At 33.0% G+C, this 19,560-nt stretch overlaps 1 protein-coding gene across 1 annotated transcript; it reads right to left on the bottom strand.

Moving 5' to 3' along the window:
- Positions 1-3,004: 3,004 nt before the first annotated feature.
- Positions 3,005-19,319, bottom strand: LOC125062327 (arf-GAP with Rho-GAP domain, ANK repeat and PH domain-containing protein 2). The gene is made up of 11 exons (XM_047668161.1): positions 17,554-19,319; positions 17,290-17,485; positions 14,895-15,012; positions 12,979-13,100; positions 12,422-12,545; positions 10,885-11,097; positions 6,825-7,015; positions 5,994-6,230; positions 5,504-5,857; positions 4,704-4,828; positions 3,005-3,572 (listed from the first exon to the last, which is right to left on the bottom strand). Exons 1-11 carry the CDS (start codon positions 19,059-19,061, stop codon positions 3,440-3,442), a joined length of 3,321 nt encoding a protein of 1,106 aa, XP_047524117.1. The 5' UTR covers positions 19,062-19,319; the 3' UTR covers positions 3,005-3,439.
- Positions 19,320-19,560: the final 241 nt, after the last annotated feature.

The raw sequence follows: 19,560 nt of genomic DNA, 5'->3' as shown, positions 1-19,560 counted from the left end.
TGATATTTATTCAAATCAAATAATATCAGAGGCAATTTTGTTCAAAATTAAATAACTATCATGTTTATAAAAACTCAATAGCAAATAATAAATATATATAACATTTAAGAACGATTAAAACACAATTATAAAATTTGATATATTTTGCCTAGTGGCTTCAGCGTGCGGCTCTCGTAGGTTCGATCCTCGGCTGTGGATTTTATCTGTGTGCATTTAACATTCGCTCGTGTGGTGACGGAAAATATTGTGAGGAAACATGGCTTAGTCAAATCGGTGACGGTGTATGTCAGGCATATTAGAAATGAGACTCAGACCTAAAAGGTACCACTCCACTGGTACCATATTTGTTTTACGATGTTTGGTAAACTTACTCTGGAACGATTTTAAACATACACTTTATGTGTCTACGATTAGAAAACAAAACCAAGCCGATTGTGAACTTGGGAATATTACCTCATAACAAATGAATGCATGAAGTAATAATTCATACATTCATTCAGAGGATTATTAGAAGTTATTCTCTTATTTGCGGCGATGAACTGACGAAAACTGCTTATACGCATGCTAACGTAGAGTATTCGAAAAGTTAGACGGATACTTAATCATTGTTTATTAGGTTAAATGAGCTTACTGTCTGAAGAAGACTGAAGAGTTTTGCATTTGAGTCGCATTAAAATAATTGCACAGTAGAACGTCGATGGCAAAACCGCAAACTTCATGAAATAAATTAAGCTATGACGTTATTCCTATTGCAGGTTCCATTCGACACACTATCATTAAACTATTCATTTGTAAAACGACAACGCCATAAAACATAGATTGTACAAACCCTATTAATTTCTTCCTCGGAAATAATATTGGAGCTATTAACTTCTTTAGACATCACAAATTGTTTCCGTCACGAAAATTTAATTACTACTTTTCAAGATTCACTTAAAGCAATTAGCTGTGATCGAAAGTCAGCCGATGTCATTCAGAGGTAAAAAACAACTGATATACATTACGTGATCGGTTTATTAAAAAGAAAAAGAAAGTAAACTCAAATTAGAAGTAATATGGTTTATTAATGTTAAAAGTAATTTGTTGAATGTTAGACTTAAGTCGGGTGGCGTGCGGTCACGATCTTCGCGGGTACGGCTTGGTACCATCGATATTACGCCAACTTAAAAGTCTCTGTCTTCGTGACCTATTTTAAAGGTACTGTAGCTGTACTATAGCTGTGTTGTATTGGGGCGAGATAATTAAAGAAAATAATAGTCTTATTTATATATTATTTATTGTTGATTAAATTCGAAAAACATCAATAGATCAAAAACAATTTATGTACGTATATTCTTATATACAGAATTAACATATTGAATACAACAATATTTATTATGTGTAGGTAATTATATATTGTAAATAGTAAAGTACATGCGTAGATTTGCACAAAATGGTAAGTTTGTATTTAGTATATCTATTTACAGTTCATAGTTACATTGAAAAATCTAATTATTTTAACTTTTTTGAAGAAATCTATATCCATGAACAGTGGACATTATATTACATTATAAAGGCACTTAACGATGAATCTTTGCCAATCTAAAATATTTAGATTTTATATACAAATTCGACGAATAACACAAGGCATGAACAAGTCAATCCTTTAAATTTTCTAAAATTTTTATAATACTTAAACCTATTAAAATATATTGAAAAAATTTATAAAATGTAAAATATATCTTCAATACAAAACATTCTTATATTTGTTGCACACATGTTAATAGTATTTCCATGAACATTTTTTGGAACTTGGATCACAGGAATGTAGATTTGTGCGTCATAAAAATACCGCCGTCTCACAAAACTTACTTTTACACTTGTCATTCTACATTTAGTAAACTTGGCCGTCTGCCACGCAATCTTTTTCACAGCCCAATCGTAGGATGGTTGTTTCATATGCCATATCATTCATCAATGTTTAATGATATTTCAGAGTATGTTCCTATGCATGTGAGTTTCATGAAAATTCTATGCTTAGGCGAAAGCAAAGCTAAGACTTAATTTCAGAGGTCGGCTAAATCAGGCCATTTCATAAATTTACTTCTACGATCGGGCCATGACTATAATACAAACTAAGGCTTAAACTTAAGTCTTTACAATGTTTCCTTATCAAATTATATATCTTTATGTTCCTTATACCTCGCGTTATATGCAATGCATTAACGTTACATTTAAATTTACACAAATTATGACCAAAATCATTGCTGCGCTCTGCGATCAAAATTTAAGGCGGAAGGGTGAATTAATTAATCCATTATTAATTATTCATTTACAAAACGACCATTGGTGACTGACACGACATGGTCCATCTTTGACCGAAACGAAATGCGTCATCGTTCTTACGTTTTACGCGCAGCTCGATCATGCTATGAAAGAAACTAGCCCGTCAATTTAATTGAACAAATTTTAGTCGTGAAAACATTAATTGTTTGACATAGTAAACTTAAGTTTGACAGTCGCATATTATAATAGTTTATAGAAGTTTAATTAGGAGAATCGAGGCCAATTTTGCATTGTTGTGTTAATTCTGATTCAAATATGCTAAACAAAACCGAATTGGCAAGAAAGATAAAACATTTTAGAAACACACAATTAAAAAAATATTCAACTTGCCTTAAATCCACGAGTATCAATTCATACAACTCCAAATAATGTTGCAGCTACTATATAACACTTTTAATTTAAAAAATTATTCAATTATGAGGCAGGACATTTCCTAACTAAAAAGCTACATATATTTCCACTAACATCTAAACTTAGTTTTAGAAGTACTTCATTTATATTAAAAATATATTTTAAACTATCTATTAATTATGAACGATCATAAGAAAGGCAAGTCCTTCATATGGTCATATTAATTTAAGACACATTAAAATAGCGATATTTATTTTGAGTTGCTCCTATATTTGTAAATTATTACATCTGCACGGCGCGGTCTCGCGGTTCTTCAAATAAACAATAACAACTAAATTTTATAAAACTATTTGCAACGAATCAGCGAATAAAACTAAATATTACAAATTTCCGTAACTTTTATGGTCTATAAGTTTTTCACGATGTGTTGTTTCTGTTGTTCCGTACAGGAAATATTCTACGCAAATAAATATCATGTATTTCGTCTTTTATTTTTCTTGTGTATGTATGTGTGATGAGGAGCATGATGAAATGGTTGCTTAACATTTTGGTTCTGACTTGAGAACTAGCAGTAAATGTAAATATAGAAACATTATTTTTTGCTAACGTTCATACATCAAACAAGATTTTTTGCCTGTCCAAATCAAAATATTGTTTATTTAAAGTTGGTAACTATTAATTTTCACAAGCACAACACCTTATATCCCAGCATACCAATTGTTTCCTTTCTTGTTAAATCTGGCCCTGTAATGTGCCGATACCATTAAGTGATGACAAGCCGCGGTGTAGGAAGTACATCGGTGTGTTCAGCGTGCATTAACGCTGTCATCCATTTAACTTGATCTTCAGTTACCGCGCCTGCTATGGTCACACCAAACCACGGGCGATCTTTCGACCTGCAATCAAGTTAAATAAATAAACGGATATATTATATTAGAGAATTAGGTATAATTAGAGAAAACCCTATATTGTTTCACAGAGGCCGAGCAGTGCTGGCCTAGAGTCTTCAGCGTACAACTCCCATCCCTAACTTATAGGTTGGAATCAATGAATTAGAGAAAACAAATGATAATGAAACAGGCACTGCTTTTTAAATTGCTTTACAAATAAAAAAAAGGGTGCGTGTACTTATGTACGCGCGTAAGAAGTTATACTTCTTTGGCATTATTAAAAATACTTTTTGATTGCATGCAAATAATTAATTAAAATTAAATAATCAAAGACTGGAAAAGGAGTCATTATAGTCAATAAAGTTCAGTTTACATTTGAAAAATTAAATAAATAAATATTTATTATTATTCTCTTACATTAAGTGTAAGAGAATAATAATAAATTCTATTAAGTTAAAAGTATATATTATTATATATTTAGAACATCTCTACCAAACACTAAGATGTATGTTGTAGCTTTGGCAGTATTGCACAATATAACCATTGATTTAAAAGAGAAACCTATCTCTGATGATGATGAAGAGACCCTGCCCTTACTACCAACAGTGCCCTCATCTCAAAATACACTGCGTGAAGCAGCAGTGAGAGCCATTTTTATTGATGAAAATTTTTATTGTATGTATTTCGGTCTGTAATTTTAAATTAATCATTACTTCTTCATACATACATTCTTGGCATACGAACTTCACGCATATTCTATTTCTTTTTACTTGTAGATTGTCTTATTCCTATCTCGCTCGCGCACGCTATAATCACACTCACAATTTTGTGTCACAGGTGCGCGCGCATCGTAAAATTTCACTCTCATAAATTTTTCATAACGCGCCTAAAGAAGTATAACTTCAAAAAATAATGTTATAAAAGTAGAAAACAAAATAAACATAATTGGTACTAATACCGCAATTAAATAATAATGCAATTAAAAAGTACATACAATAACAAAATTATAAAGATTTTAAATGGCGCAAATCAGTAGGGAACGAAAATATTTTTTTATGAATATACATAAAGGAAAATTGTCGGATGGAATTAGGCGGCTTTATATCAAAATTTACCCAAATTAAAATGTCAACCAACCTTTTCTGTTTATTCTTTTTTGGTATGAAAGTGATGGCCCATCGAGATTGAGGATTACGTTTTGGTTCATGGCCGATGTACCATAAAATATCTTTGACCGGCCATTCTTCAATTTTGTGTGACCCCTGTGTGAATATTAAACATGATTCAAAATAACATAAATATATTTTTATTATTGTTGTATTTTGTTGCGAATTCGTTGACTATTATTTCAAATGTAAACCTTCGGGGTTTTTTGAAACAGCACATACAATTCGTTTACGGATTTTGGGTTCGTGGTATAAAAAAATTACTGTGAAACATACTCAAATAAATAATTTTATAAAATAATAAAAAAATTCACGAAGTAAATGAAACCTCAGTAGATTTTATTTTAGATAAAAATATTGGTTGTTTGTAAAGTAGGTTTACGATCGAGATGTTTACGTGATAACGTCTTATTGGTGATATAAGTTTTTGGGAAGTAAGGAATTAATGAAGATAACAATTTTTTCAAATTTTAAATTACATCTATCGTTTTATTCACACTTTTGATGATAAATTTCGGGTGTAAAATGACAAGTTTACTTATTCGACTATGATATACATTTTTCTTCATACATTCACGGAATGACTGGCAGCGCTCGAGATGAGACGGGAGATCGGTCCGTCTCTCTCTCGTTATACCTGCGATCGCGCTCGTGAGGTTTTGGTGTGACACAAGTTTCTGAACATGTCACCCGACTAAAACGATTTTAAAGACGTTATCACGTCAAAACGAGGAATTATGAAGCTAGCTTCATAGACATTTAATAACGAACCTGTTTATCCTTGAAATAGCACAGCTTCGTATGATTACACTCAAACATGTGCAATTTAAATGTTTTGTTTGCCTCATTCGCGACTCTAAGCTCTCCGCAAACAACCGCTGTACTCTTAACAGCCATATCGTGCAACAATTTATTATTTTTAATCATTAAGTAATTCTCTTTTCGATCCTCTTCATCCCAATAACTCCAGCGTAGAACGACATCTAGAACAACTTCGTCTTTGTGAACTATTCTTCTCATCGATTCATTGCAAATAACTTCTTCGATCATCAATAAATGTGATTCCAGCTGCGCCTTTTCGCAAAGCTCAATGCAAACGTCGGAACATGTTTTGTTTGGCGTTAGCTGTGAAATTCAAAAATGAATGTGTTTTTATAACCCATCTAGAGTGAAGTTATCCTAAGATTCAAATATTTAAACTTAACCAGTTAAAATACAAAAAGTTAAGTAAATTTGGTTTAAAGTGAACTTAATTTATTACCGCGATTTGGTGGCACGTGTTTCTGTCATTCACGTAGATCCACGCTCGCAAATCTCCAGCGGCTTTAGGCGGCGCAGGCGCAGTATTACTTAATACTCGCATAAGAACGCGACGTATGGCCGCTTCGCGTCGGGTTTCCGATTCAGTTGGCTCCCATACCTCCTCGTAGTTTGCTATTAGATCGCGGACCACATATTGCTCCTTGGCTGACCACGCTGTTTGGAGGGTCTGACTTGTCTGAAAATACACCGTAACTTCATATAATACAGTTTACTATATTGTTTGAGTCAGCTAAAGATACCGCATCGAAAACTTAAAGGAAAAGCATTCCCAAAACAACATACAAACTTATCCTTTTTTTACTAAGACCCTTAACTCTGATTATTGACAATTATCTTAAGTAAGCTAACTTTAAGCTTAATTTGATTTTAAATAGAAAATTATTGTTTCTATTGTAAATATAATATAGTTGTAATAAAGTTTCGAATGTGTATATATGTCTCATCATAATTGGTATTTGAATGGCTTTAAATTTCGGATTCATATCATATAATATTCTCTGTTTGTGATAAATAACTGCGATATTACGAAATCTCTAATCAAACTTTAGAACAGAATATGTAATTAAAAATGTATTTAAATGACTAGATTTTTTGGAATATCATCTTCATTTGTTCAGTACATATTAAAATGACACACAAAAAACCTCAATAGATTTGTGTGTGAAAAATAATTCTACGAGTTTTAATATATAATATTCTGACTAAAAATCCATCATTTATAGATACAGCCATCTTTTTATAGATACTTTGTATTTTATAGGGTACTTACCAAAGCTGCCGGCATGATGGTAGGTGCCCAAACCGAGGCCAGATTTTCAGCATTCATTTTGTTAGCGTGCGCCATTGTATTTAAGAAATGCAAATGCGCGAACAATTTCCTCGCCGTGTTGCGTGCAACGAGAGGCAAGGAGAACATCACTTTTCTATATTCACTGTTTCGTTCGTGTTTCTCCTTGATTTCTTAAAATGTATTGTCAGTAATTAGTCATTTTATAAATAAGAATTACAATTAGCTATTTCATTTGTATAAAATCGTAGTATGTGCGAAGTGCGATATACTACCAGCAGACCCGACAGATGTAGTCAAGACTACGCACACATGACGAACAAAAAAACTCATTCATTTATCAAAATCGGTTCAGCCATTGAATATATTTTAAATTTGAAAGAGGACGGACTATAAATAAACTTTTCTATTAAAACCCTTGAACCAACAACAACAACATAATAAAGAAAACATTACACAAACTCTACCCAAGCAAAACGTCAACACGAAGATCCCAACATCTAGATACACAAGAATATACATTGCTACCCTAAACGTATTAACACTAAGATCAGATGAAAGCTTATCGGAATTGTCAATAGCATTACAAAACATTAACTGGGATATTCTCGGCATGAGTGAAGTGAGAAGAATGGGAGAAAACATTGTCGCACACCCAGACTTTATACTATATCATATAGGGGAAACCCCAGGAAAACATGGTGTAGGATTTTTAGTTAAAAAATACCTAACAAAGCACATAGATGGATTTCATGGTGTATCAGAGCGCATAGCATTATTGAATTTAAAACTACCCGATTACAAGGACCCATGGACCATTATCCAGATCTATTCACCTACAGAACAAGCAGATATGGAAACAATTGGCCAGTTTTACCAAGATTTGAATAAAGCTTTGCAGACATATGCCCACAAAAATATCATCGTGATGGGTGACTTCAATGGTCAAATTGGCGAACGCCAACGGGACGAGGATGCAATTATAGGGCCCTATACATACAGCTCAAAACCTAGAAGCAGGAATGGAAAAATGCTCATAGACTTTGCAATGGAAAATAACTTGACCATATTAAACACCGTCTTCAAGAAAAAGAAAAACAGAATGTGGACCTGGTTGTCACCCGATGGAAAATCAAAAAACCAAATTGACTTTATACTGACCAACAAACATAAATTCTTTCCAAGCATAAATGTCATCAATAACCTAAATTTTAACACCAACCACCGCATGGTCAGAGCTGAGTTAAACTCATCCCAACCCAAGAACCCCAGACCAAAAATAAGTCGAGAAAATATAAAAATTAACAAACATCTGATAGGAGAAATAGCCAACTCACTAAACTCGAAAATTAAAGACTATAAATATGAAACAAAAGACGCCGACACACAGGAGAAATACAATTGGTTGGAAAATAAAATTGTAACCACTACTAAAGAACATAGCAAAAGGAAAGAGAACCTATACAACAGGATGACAGAAAAAACCGTCAACCTCCTTAACCAAAGAGCAGTGCTAATAAGTGCGAAAAATACTGGTAAAAATAGAAAAGAAATTGCAAGAATTAGTAAAGAAATAAAAGAAAACATTAGGAAAGACAGGAGACAACATCGTATGGAAACAATAGAGAGACATATTAGACAGACAGGAGGAATAAAGAAGGCGTACAAAGAATTAACTAACAAGAAAGAATGGATTGTTAAGATGGAAGATAGAAGAGGAGCGAAGAAAATTGGTAGACAAGAAATACTCAAAATCGCTACTGACTACTACACCGAACTATACAAAAATAACACAAATAAAAGAGAAATAGACTTACCAGAGTACGAAACGGTACCTTACATCATGCAGGAAGAAACTGAAAAAGCTATTGACACACAGAAAAATTATAAAACTCCAGGGCCAGATGGCATAACCAATGAAATACTAAAGCAAACGAAGGTAGCAGTGGCACCGATACTTACAGAAATTTTCAACTACGTGATAAACACAGAAATCATCCCAAAACAGTGGACTGAATCCATCATAATCCTTATATTCAAGAAAGGGAATCACTGCGATATTGGAAACTATAGACCCATCAGTCTAATGTCTAACATTTACAAGATTTTTGCAAAGATTATTTTGGAAAGAATAGGAAGGAAATTAGATGAGCAACAACCCATTGAACAGGCAGGATTCCGTAAAGATTTCTCGGTGCTAGACCACATCCACACTGTAAGACAAATTATAGAAAAATACAATGAGTACCAGCTTGTATACTACATAGCTTTTATTGATTACAGTAAGGCTTTCGATTCTTTGATACACTCAAAAATCTGGGAAGCCTTAAAGGAACTGGGTATAGAGCACAAATATATAAGAATTATAAAAAACATTTATAAACACAGTTCGGCTTGTATCCGCCTAGAAAAAGAAGGAAATAAATTTCAAATACAAAAAGGCGTGAGACAGGGTGACCCCCTTTCACCAACACTCTTTCTGGCCGTAATAGAAATGATCTTCAGGAATCTGGAATGGAGGGACATGGGTATAACTATTAATGGCCGCGCGCTAACGCACCTACGATTCGCTGATGATATCGTATTATTTGCAAAAACACCAGCTGATCTAAACAAGATGATAAATGATCTAGCATCGGAAAGTGCAAAGGCCGGATTGAAGCTAAACCCGGAAAAAACAAAAATCATGACCAATGGCAACAAAGACCCTGTAATAGTGGAGCAGAACCAAATCTCCTACGTGGAAGAATATTTATACCTCGGTCAACTGATGTCTCCAGACGATAACGGAAACAAAGAAGTCGAAAGAAGAGTTGCAAACAGCTGGAAAAAATATTGGAGCCTAAAAGAAGTGATGAAAGACAAGACCCTACACAATTCAACGAAAAGCAAATTATTTAACACATGCATCCTGCCAGTGCTGGCTTACGGGAGCGAAACATGGGCATTAACAAAAAACGTAACAAATAAACTCTCCGTATGTCAACATGCCATGGAAAGGAGCATGACTGGGATTAAAAGAAAAGACAAAGTAAGGAGTAGCAACATCAGAGGAAAGACTAAGGTACAGGACATAACTTTGAAAATAAGAAGACAAAAGTGGAAATGGGCAGGCCACATGATCAGGGGAAAGGACAAATGGAGTAAAATAATCACACAATGGTACCCAAGAGATGGAAAGAGAAAGAGAGGTAGACCACAAAAAAGGTGGGACGACGACATTATACAAGTCGCGGGAACAACATGGGGTAGAGTGGCCATAGAAAGGCCAGAATGGAGAAGGTTGGAGGAGGCCTTTGCCATCTGGCAAACGGACAAGCAAAAGTGGAAGAAAAGTACAATATACGAAAAATAAAGAAAAATACTGGCATGTCCGAATAGAGGCTATAATAATAATAATTAAAACCCTGCATATTGGTGTCATAAATAATAATAACAATTTTTAGTCACAGTCAAGTTGTGAACCAACTTGAGTTTTACACTTCAACGATTTGGCCAACACTGATATTTAATTGTTGAAAACGGCATTGGAGTCCGTTAATCGGCCTAGTTTAAAAGATCAAAGCTATGTATATATATTTTATTTTTATTCTAATATTCAACACTATGTGGGATCAGTCAGCAGTAAAGGCAGGGTAGGGCCTTAACAACGTGGGAGAGTATTTAGACCAAAGTTTTTTAGTTTAGAATTTTATAAGTTTTGACACCATCTTAAATATATTAACTGTATAATTATGGCATTTACGTGACTGTTTTTATATGGCTGATTGTGCGATTTTTTTTATAATAAATCAATCTGAATGTACCACTATCTATGAAAATAAACAATTTATTATTATTAGTAAAATATAATCACTGGTCTGGCCCAAATTATTTCGCTTTGCCTTTCCACTTTGTTAAGCAATAGCGTACAACTCTAAGTCTAAAGTTCGATTCCTAACCAAATAATCGTCTTGCTGGCCCAGAAGGCATTTAGATTTTTTTTACTAACAGGTTCTGAAATGTGTCAGCTTTGCGTTTAGAGTATAACCTTTGCACTTACCGAGAGCTGAAATTAAAACTTTATGTTTGTCTTGCGGTATAAGCGATTCCGGGAGATCTCTAAAGAATCGTTTTAATACACCGGCAACATCGTGCTCCGAATGCTGCCCGGGACTCAAAACCACTGACCACGTGTCACGCCTGAACCGTCCGAGTAATTCCGACAGCACTGAACTACTGCCCGCCCTCCGGTATATACCTTCGGATAGACTTCCTGCAAAGAAAACGATAGCTTTGAAGGTAAATGTGGTAAATAGAAAACCCATACAGTATTGTCCTTAACAACCATATTATAAATATAAAATCTTGCGAGAGTTATGTAACCTAACATTATTTAGTTAAGTTATATATATATATATATATATATATCTATATATTTTAGTTTATAATTATAAGCACAAACCAAATGTTAACAATCATAAATTTAAGAACCCACAAATAAATTAAATTAGTTTATTTTAAGTCCAGCGTCAAACCCCACTATCCCTTATTTAATGTTAGTTAGTTAGGTTCAAACAAAGCGTTTCATTTATTTGAACATCCTTCTAACAACCGCCGTGCGCAACCGAACTTACGTACCAATATCTTTCTATTAGCAAATCAATCATTTCAGCACATTTTTTTTTAATTACTGAGACTGTCAAATACACTGGAGTTAATACGAAATAAGTGAAACAATACCCTTAGACGGGGAATGTACTCTCTCGCATATATTTTTATTTATTTGTTCATATTTTGTTGCAAGAAATATATATCAATTAAATAATAAATAGGGCGGCCTTATCGCTTCTCGAACGATCTTTTACAGGCAACCACTGTAAAGAAAAGAAAATAAGGTGGGCGCAAGAAGTGCTAAACTACATAAGATAAACAATTACTTAGATATAAAGAATGGAAAAAAACAAAGCAATAATTGAGTTTGATTTAGTGTTAAGTTAGTAGTAGTAGTTATTCTAGTGCTTAAGTTGAAATTGCTTAGAAATTTACTTGAATTATTAAAGTTATTAATAAACAAGTAGACTCGGCCAAGCGTTGCTGTGGCTAAGATTTTTGTTATATTACATAGTAGTAAACTATTCAAGAAAAAAGGTAGGCGAACACCAACCCACCATGCTGTTTTGGTAATTATGCCATTAAATTGTAGCTTATCTGAAACGTTGGTAATTATTTTGATAAGGATCAATACCCAGGTACGAATAAAGAGCCTTTTCTAGCGGTGGTATTTTAATAAAAAAAATTAATAAAAGGACGCTTATTGTGACGTAACTATAAAAGATAGAGACATGCTGTCGCGATATGTTTTTTAGATAGTGATGTGTCCTGAAAAAATTGTAATACACCATTTTGTTCTATCATTAATATAATTATTGATAGAACTATTATGTTCTATCATAATAATAAAGAATAGTTTGCCAACGGTGAAAGAAATTTTTGAAATCGGTCCAGTAGTTTCGGAGCCTATCCATTTCAAACAAACAAAAAATCAAACCTTTCCTCTTTATAATATTAGTATAGATTAATTTTTTCCCCAGACTCACCGTGGGCATAAATAAAACTAATACACTTGTCGACTATGGCCGGAACGTCATCCTTGGTAAGCTGCTGATGGTGTAAATACGCCCCGTTATTATGAGCAGCTAACTTTATCATATACCTCCAACTCTAAAATAAAAAGTCCAAAGTAGTACTTTAAAATAATTACAGTATAAATCAAGTCAAGTTAGCTTTTATACAAAATTTTCACGCAGATATTTTTACTTTTATAATTGTATAACAACATCATGTTATATGATAAGAATTTATTCTATTTGATTCTTAGTTATTTAAACTAGCCTTAACATTTAATTTTGTCTTACCAAATTGGAAAAATAATGAAAAACGGAATAAAGTTTTCCTCAGAGATTTATAAAGCGTTTAGTTTAACGTAGAGGGACGTAGGGACCTTCCCTATTACGTCATCATACTTAAATCTAGTTTTAAAAGTTCTTATACCATTTTCCTATGTATATATTAAAACTCATAATATTTAAGAGATTATATTTTTCTGGGATTTAGCCAACTTCAGTAAACCAGTCTTTAAAAAACCATAAATTACCTTAAGATCTTTTTCGTGTTGGAATCTTAAATATACAGTTGCATGTGGACAGTCGAGTAGAAGATTTGGGCTACCGTCCGATACACACTTTTGTTTTGTTTCTTCATCTGCATCTTGGTTTACTGGAATAATACAATAATTACTAATATTAGTTATATAGAAATGTACCTTCTGATGAGCGAAACGGATACGTTGGGTTTTAATGAGATTTAGGTAATGTTATGTTTAGAAGTAAGTTTTAACATATTTATTGTTTATTTTACACGTAATGCAATAAACTGGAAGCCGAAACGGTGGGACTGCGTCACACAAATATTGGGAGGCATTTTGGTTAAACGACCGCTGTTAATACAGCAAAACCGGTATCGTATCCATCATTATTAGGTATGTGGAAATAAAAGCGTTATTTTCCATAATTAATTTATAAAATAATAATGGTAATAGGGCAGATACATTTTAATGTTTTCACGATGTATATCCATATAGTATAAGATCCCGATATACAACGACCTTCACCGAGATGCTTATTTAATGAAACGTATTTTATATTTAATTTAATATGTCAATAAATATAATCTATATGGGTTGCCTAGCAAATTTCAGTCCAGAGTATGTTTAATTAATATTAAAAAATTTTTTTTAAACATTTCACCGGTATGATTATTAGATAAACTCTATACCAATCGAAAGTATGAAGCCCATATGAAGGTCGTTGTATATCGGGATCTTAGACCAATAAGAGCAAGTATTTATTGTGCGAAGTATAATAAAACTAAACACGGTCCGGGGTTCAAGTCACGACCTCCAGGTCAAGAATCTCTCGCTTAACAACAATGCCAAAACTGATCCTTTTAGATAACTATTATATTTAACTTGTACAGGCTTGGGACAGAGTACCTATCTGATGGGTCATCAATGAGTCACTGTAACACGAGATATGCTCTAAATAAACAAATTCATTCACAATTAATAATACATGAGCTGAATCAACCGGGAGTCTTATTCCAAGAAAGTAATGGCGCAGACTATTTATATACATATATTTCGAGTTGTATTTTATATATTCATACCCAGTCCTAGATAGATAGATTTAAAAAATCCCACGGCGGCATCTATCTATATGAACGCGATAAACTTTAAAACTACTAAACTAGTTTTTGAAGTGACGCTTAGGAGCTCACCAAAGTTTAGGCGTATTCTTTATGGTAATGTAAATTGATTGTAATGATAATTTTTGATGAAAAGGATGCTGATGGATGGCACCGTGGTTTTCCACATAACCCTCCACCATAAGGCATTCGTGACGCGGGAGATACACTCCCGACCGTAACGCATTTCCCCATGAGAAAAAAATATTAAATAAAAATTGTATTTTTGGGTGCGAAACTCAACCCGGCACCCATTAATTATTTTTTTATACGTGCAATTAGCACTTGCTTGCACGGTAAAGGTTATCATCGTGTGGAAACCCAAAAATCGACGACATGACTCAGGCTCAGAATGCAGCACCACCACAATAATTGTAGCACCAGGTAAAGTTAAATGTAAAGGTAAAAAGGTTTTAAACTTATTATAACTTATATATTTAATATATTTTTTTTCTACAATCATTTTCAGCAAATACTGCGGATGTCCGTAACAATTATGTTTAAGGCAACTACACTTAGGGTCTGTTTCACAATGTACGGATAAGTTCTGCATAAGTTCCAAATTAGCTTTTTATTACTTATTGGTAGGATATTGTTGCGTTTCACGACTGTCAGATAGCGCTATTCGTTACATAAAGTCCATCATAAGTTACGAGTCCGATGGATGTCAAATAGCACAACTTATCTTCCAAATAATTTATGTGTTGCATAGCTATTTAGTACTTTCTCCATACATTGTGAAACAGACCCTTAGTTGTTATAACTTACCAACACATCTCGTCTTCCTAAGGTCTACCGTACAAAGGGTCTCGGGAGGGGTGTAGTAGACAAGGACTCGTCTCACCAGCATAAGCCACGCTCCACGCCATTCTCCAGTAACCCCTTCCTGTAATATTTATTATTTATAAAACTTAGACTAAAAATATTACAATGTATTGAACCTATTTTTTATTTATCAATTTGGCCTTTAACTGACGTATTTTAGAAATAGAATATATTTGATAAAAGGCACTATATTTACGAAAAATTAACTTATACGTAGCGCAATGTATATAAACTTAGTAATTACTGGGCGATTCTCAATTTAAAACGGTTTGTCGTCGTAATATTACGTAGTTATATTTCAAGGACAAACCGTAACAAACAAAAAAACAACAAATTAAAGGTCTTCTTCACATATGAACTTAGTGACAAAGAATATCGCAACGCATCGTGGCATATTAAGTATTTGAAAGTATGTAATAAAAATATATGCATAATAAAAGTCTTACTTGAGAAATTTCTTGAAATCTCTCTATCTATCTTAGAGCGCAAAGCGTTTCTGCAATCAATTTAATATAGACATTTGAATTTAGTAGTCTATATATATAAAAATGTTATGTTGGTTTGTGTACGCTTCAAAAACTCAAAAAGTTCGTAAATATATAATCCGCATCAATTTTTTACTGCTTTTTTTATTTTTAATTTTTTTTAGTATTGCAAAATTAAACTTATATGAAATGCTTTCTTTGTTTTGTGTGAACACAAAACACAAAGTGCCACAGCAAAGCGTGGCAGGGAATAGCCAGTATTCTTATGATTTAGAAATTTTTATAAATAAATCATTAGATACGTGATAAATACGAAAATATATTCTGACATACCACAATTTATCAAAACGCGCGTGATCTTATCTAAGTCACAGTTATCTTAAACACATTACAGTAATTGGCAAATGTTAGTTAAATATGAAATTATTAAATCAAACATTTTTAGAGGTTTATCAACTTCCTGTTTAGCGCAAGTGTCGTATTTCGTTAGGAAATCAGTTTTTGGAGGAAAAAAACGATCACATAATAGTGTTTTGCTTTAAAATATAAAATTATCATTATATTATTATCTTAATATATATAAATTACGTGTCACGTTGTTTGTCCGCTATGGACTCCTAAACTACCGAACCGATATCAATCAAATTTGCACACCGTTTGTAGTTTGATCTAACTTAAAAGATAGGATAGCTTACATCTCAATTTATACCCGCAATATTATTTTATAGCAAAATATTTGTTTATTATTTGATAGTCACAATTCCAACAGATGGCGCTGTGTTGAAAGTACCAACGTTTCACATAAGCTACAATTTAATGGCATTACCACCAAAAAAGCATGGTGGACTGATGTTCTCCTGCCGTTTCTCTTGAATAGTTTACTACTATGTAGTATAACAAAAATCCTAGCCACAGCAACGCTTGGCCGAGTCTACAAGTATATATATATATTAACAAATAATTTTATTATGAAAGAAAAATCAAATAAAACAGACGGAAAAATGTGTCCCTGACGTTATCTTCGACATGTATACCATAATATAGCATAAGCTTCCTGTACAATAAATGTACTGTAGATAATTAAACAAACAGACTTGATGTCGTGAGTCAGTAATGAATTAATGTATAGGCCTCTAGCATATCACTATAATCGCTGCCTTATGTATGTCTATAATTAAATGATTAATATATACCTACATAACTGTGTTTAAAATCGTTAAGATAACGTATAATAAAATGCATCTTTTTTTAATTCGCAACGGCTTAAATCATTTATCGTAAATCAAATTAAAATTGATTGTTTCATAAGGCAAAGCATGTTTCTATAAGAGACAGTTGAAAAATATAAACAAATTTATATACACTGAAAGCATATGTTACAAGATAAGAATATTCGCTAAGCTAATATATAATTATGGAAGTATGATAAACATGAATGTGAATATGTTTAATAAATACGAGAACAAGAATGTTGTTTATAAAAGTCAACATAAAGATTTCAATACAAGGTATAGGTTGTATCAAATATTAATGTCTTAGCTTAACAGTTAGCATTGTTAAACTGGAACAACCATAAGTTATGACTAAAAATATTTCTTTACAGTCTAGGTTGTTAGCTTTCTGTTGACACCAACACAATGTAATGTTTTGGAAGGACTTAGGACTACCATATACTAAATTATATAAATAATTGTTTAACAACAATCTATTAAGGGTTGATTATGACATCAAACAATATCTGATCTATATTGTGTTGTATGAGCACATGTATTTTTCTACAGTACACTTAATCTACAAGCTAGGGTTCAGCAAAGAATGTTTAGTAAATATTTATCTCAGGAATTTGATCTTACCTTCATGTAACACCATCCACACCTTGTAAACTCTGATGTATATTTGGTTGGAAATCCATTAGTGAGATGTTCAGCTATTTTTTGTCCCCAATTTCTTCTTTCTGAAGCACTTCCACAGCCAAAGAGCACTTTTCGAGGTGAACTCTTAACGCCCATTGAAATTGTCAACTCAAAGCAGTATGAGTTATTTGTGGTACTGGAAAGTCAAAACTCGATTGACTCTTTTGAAATCAAATTATTTATATTTAAATACTATTTACTTACCTAGATGATAATGGTAATACAATTTGAACTGAATTAATACTGTCTAATGTGTAAACTTCTTTCACTATTGAATTACTTGGATCTGAGTAACACATCAATTTGTGGTCAGATAGAATACAGTATCTACTACAAGATTGGGAATTCTTGAACAAATCTTCAACTGTTCCAGAAATTACTTTATTCAGAGTTCCACTGTAGTAAGGAACAAGTAAGTGGTTAATTGCCGGCCGTTCCACTTTCTCAACTTTGACTGAAGGTTGTTTCAAGCCTTTATTTAACACATTATCAAATTTTAGCATGTTTGAAAATCTCTGCATTACAGAACTTCCTGTTTTTGTTTCTTCAACAACATCTGCACTTGAACAATCCTTTCCAACATACCAATTTGAATTATTATCTTTTACACTGGGGGATAAGGTAGGTTTTTCAGCAATTTCACCAACAGCAAGACTGTCAAATCTTTCTGGTGGTGTTGGGGGATTGAAATAATCACTTTCAACAAAGTCAAATGTATCATCCACCCCAACGTCATTTGAAACTATTGTACCATAAGTATCTCCAATCAGAAATGACTCCAACAGAAGTAATTCATTACTAACACCATCATATTTCTTAGGCTGTGCTGTAAAATTTAGGGGATCAAATTCATAAATAGTACTTTTACTTGGCCTATCAATAGATTCTACATTAGGTTTTGGAGATAATTGTAATGTCCAGTTCTCATACAGAGAATTTTGTCTCATGATTTCTATCTTCTCTTTCTTTTTTCTTCTTCCTGGCACTTCTGGTGCAGATTTCACACTAATAAAACTATTAGCTCTAGATGGTTTTGGAGTATCATATGTCATTTCTGATTCTAAAAAAGAAGTCGAATCATTTTGATCAAATTCAATATTGTCATGGGAAGTACTCATACTATCTGTTATAGAATCTGAATTACAAGAAAGGAGTGACAGGTTATCTATTTGAGAATTTATTTGTGAGCTTGGTGATTGAAGTTTTTCAGATGGACCAGCTTCAGGTGATATCTTTTTTTGTTCTAGAAGTGGTGAATAAAACTGAATGTTGTCAAAAAATGATACATCAGCTGCTGGCATTGAAACACATCTTTGAGAGTCTTCACTCTGATCTGTCTCTAATTTTTTTGTGCGACGTATTTTTAGACCAGCTGTTTTTGTTGTTTCTATGACAGACTTTGTAACGGATGCTCTCACAGCTTTTGATGTGCTTATTGTTTTCTCTAAAGTATCCTTAGCAAATTTTGAACCATCCATAAAGGATTTCTCAATTTTATCATTTGCAAATTTTGCTGAATTTGTAACTTTTTGTGCAACATCTTCAGTTATTTGTTTTGATACCGTACCTATAGAACGCAACACTTCAGATGCTGTGACTCTTTCATTAGTTACAGGTACCTTAGTACGAGGTAACGGTACTGGCCTTTTCAATGAATCATTCTGTGAGAAACCTGAAGACCGAGGTTTTGGAACGGGCGGAGTATTCATCATAAAGGAATTTTATACTACAAAGAAATGACAGCCTGACGAGCCATATAAGTCAAATAAAAATAAACACTGCCAATAAAACAAAACGATGTTGACTCACTAATAAAAAATCATTCTTAGGTATTTTGTATATAAATTATAATAAACTTTCAAGAAACCAAAGACAGTAGGATTTTGAGCTCATAAATAATTATTGGAACAAAATCACTGAAGTTTGAACATAATAAAAACACAGACAAGGAGACAAGTATATCAATAAAAGAGTATAGTAAATACCTCGGCAAGACAACAGATTGACACAGCGTGAATATAGTACACAGACTCGTAAGAGTATATTAATTTAAGAGTCCGCGCCACAAGTCACAACTTTATGCCAATAGACGCGGCGTACTAAGATGTTGCTAGTGCTAGGCGTAATTTACCCCAACGTAAAATGAATTAATATGAAATTCGCGAACTAGTCTCCACGATTTGCATGTTTTACTTTAAAACGAATAAAATT

The sequence above is a fragment of the Pieris napi genome, chromosome Z, assembly GCF_905475465.1.
Source record: "Pieris napi chromosome Z, ilPieNapi1.2, whole genome shotgun sequence".
NCBI classification, from domain to species: Eukaryota; Metazoa; Arthropoda; class Insecta; order Lepidoptera; family Pieridae; genus Pieris; species Pieris napi.
This window is presented reverse-complemented; position numbering and strand designations above follow the sequence as displayed.

Bases quoted from the DNA above. Each gene is read 5' to 3' on its own strand.
- LOC125062327 (XM_047668161.1), bottom strand. From the start codon at position 19,061: ATGATGAATACTCCGCCCGTTCCAAAACCTCGGTCTTCAGGTTTCTCA. The intron at 12,546-12,978 runs GTAATTTATGGT...TTTTTATTTTAG, and splicing joins AACACGAAAAAGATCTTAAG to AGTTGGAGGTATATGATAAA. The intron at 7,016-10,884 runs GTAAGTGCAAAG...ATACATTTTAAG, and splicing joins AGTTTTAATTTCAGCTCTCG to AAATCAAGGAGAAACACGAA.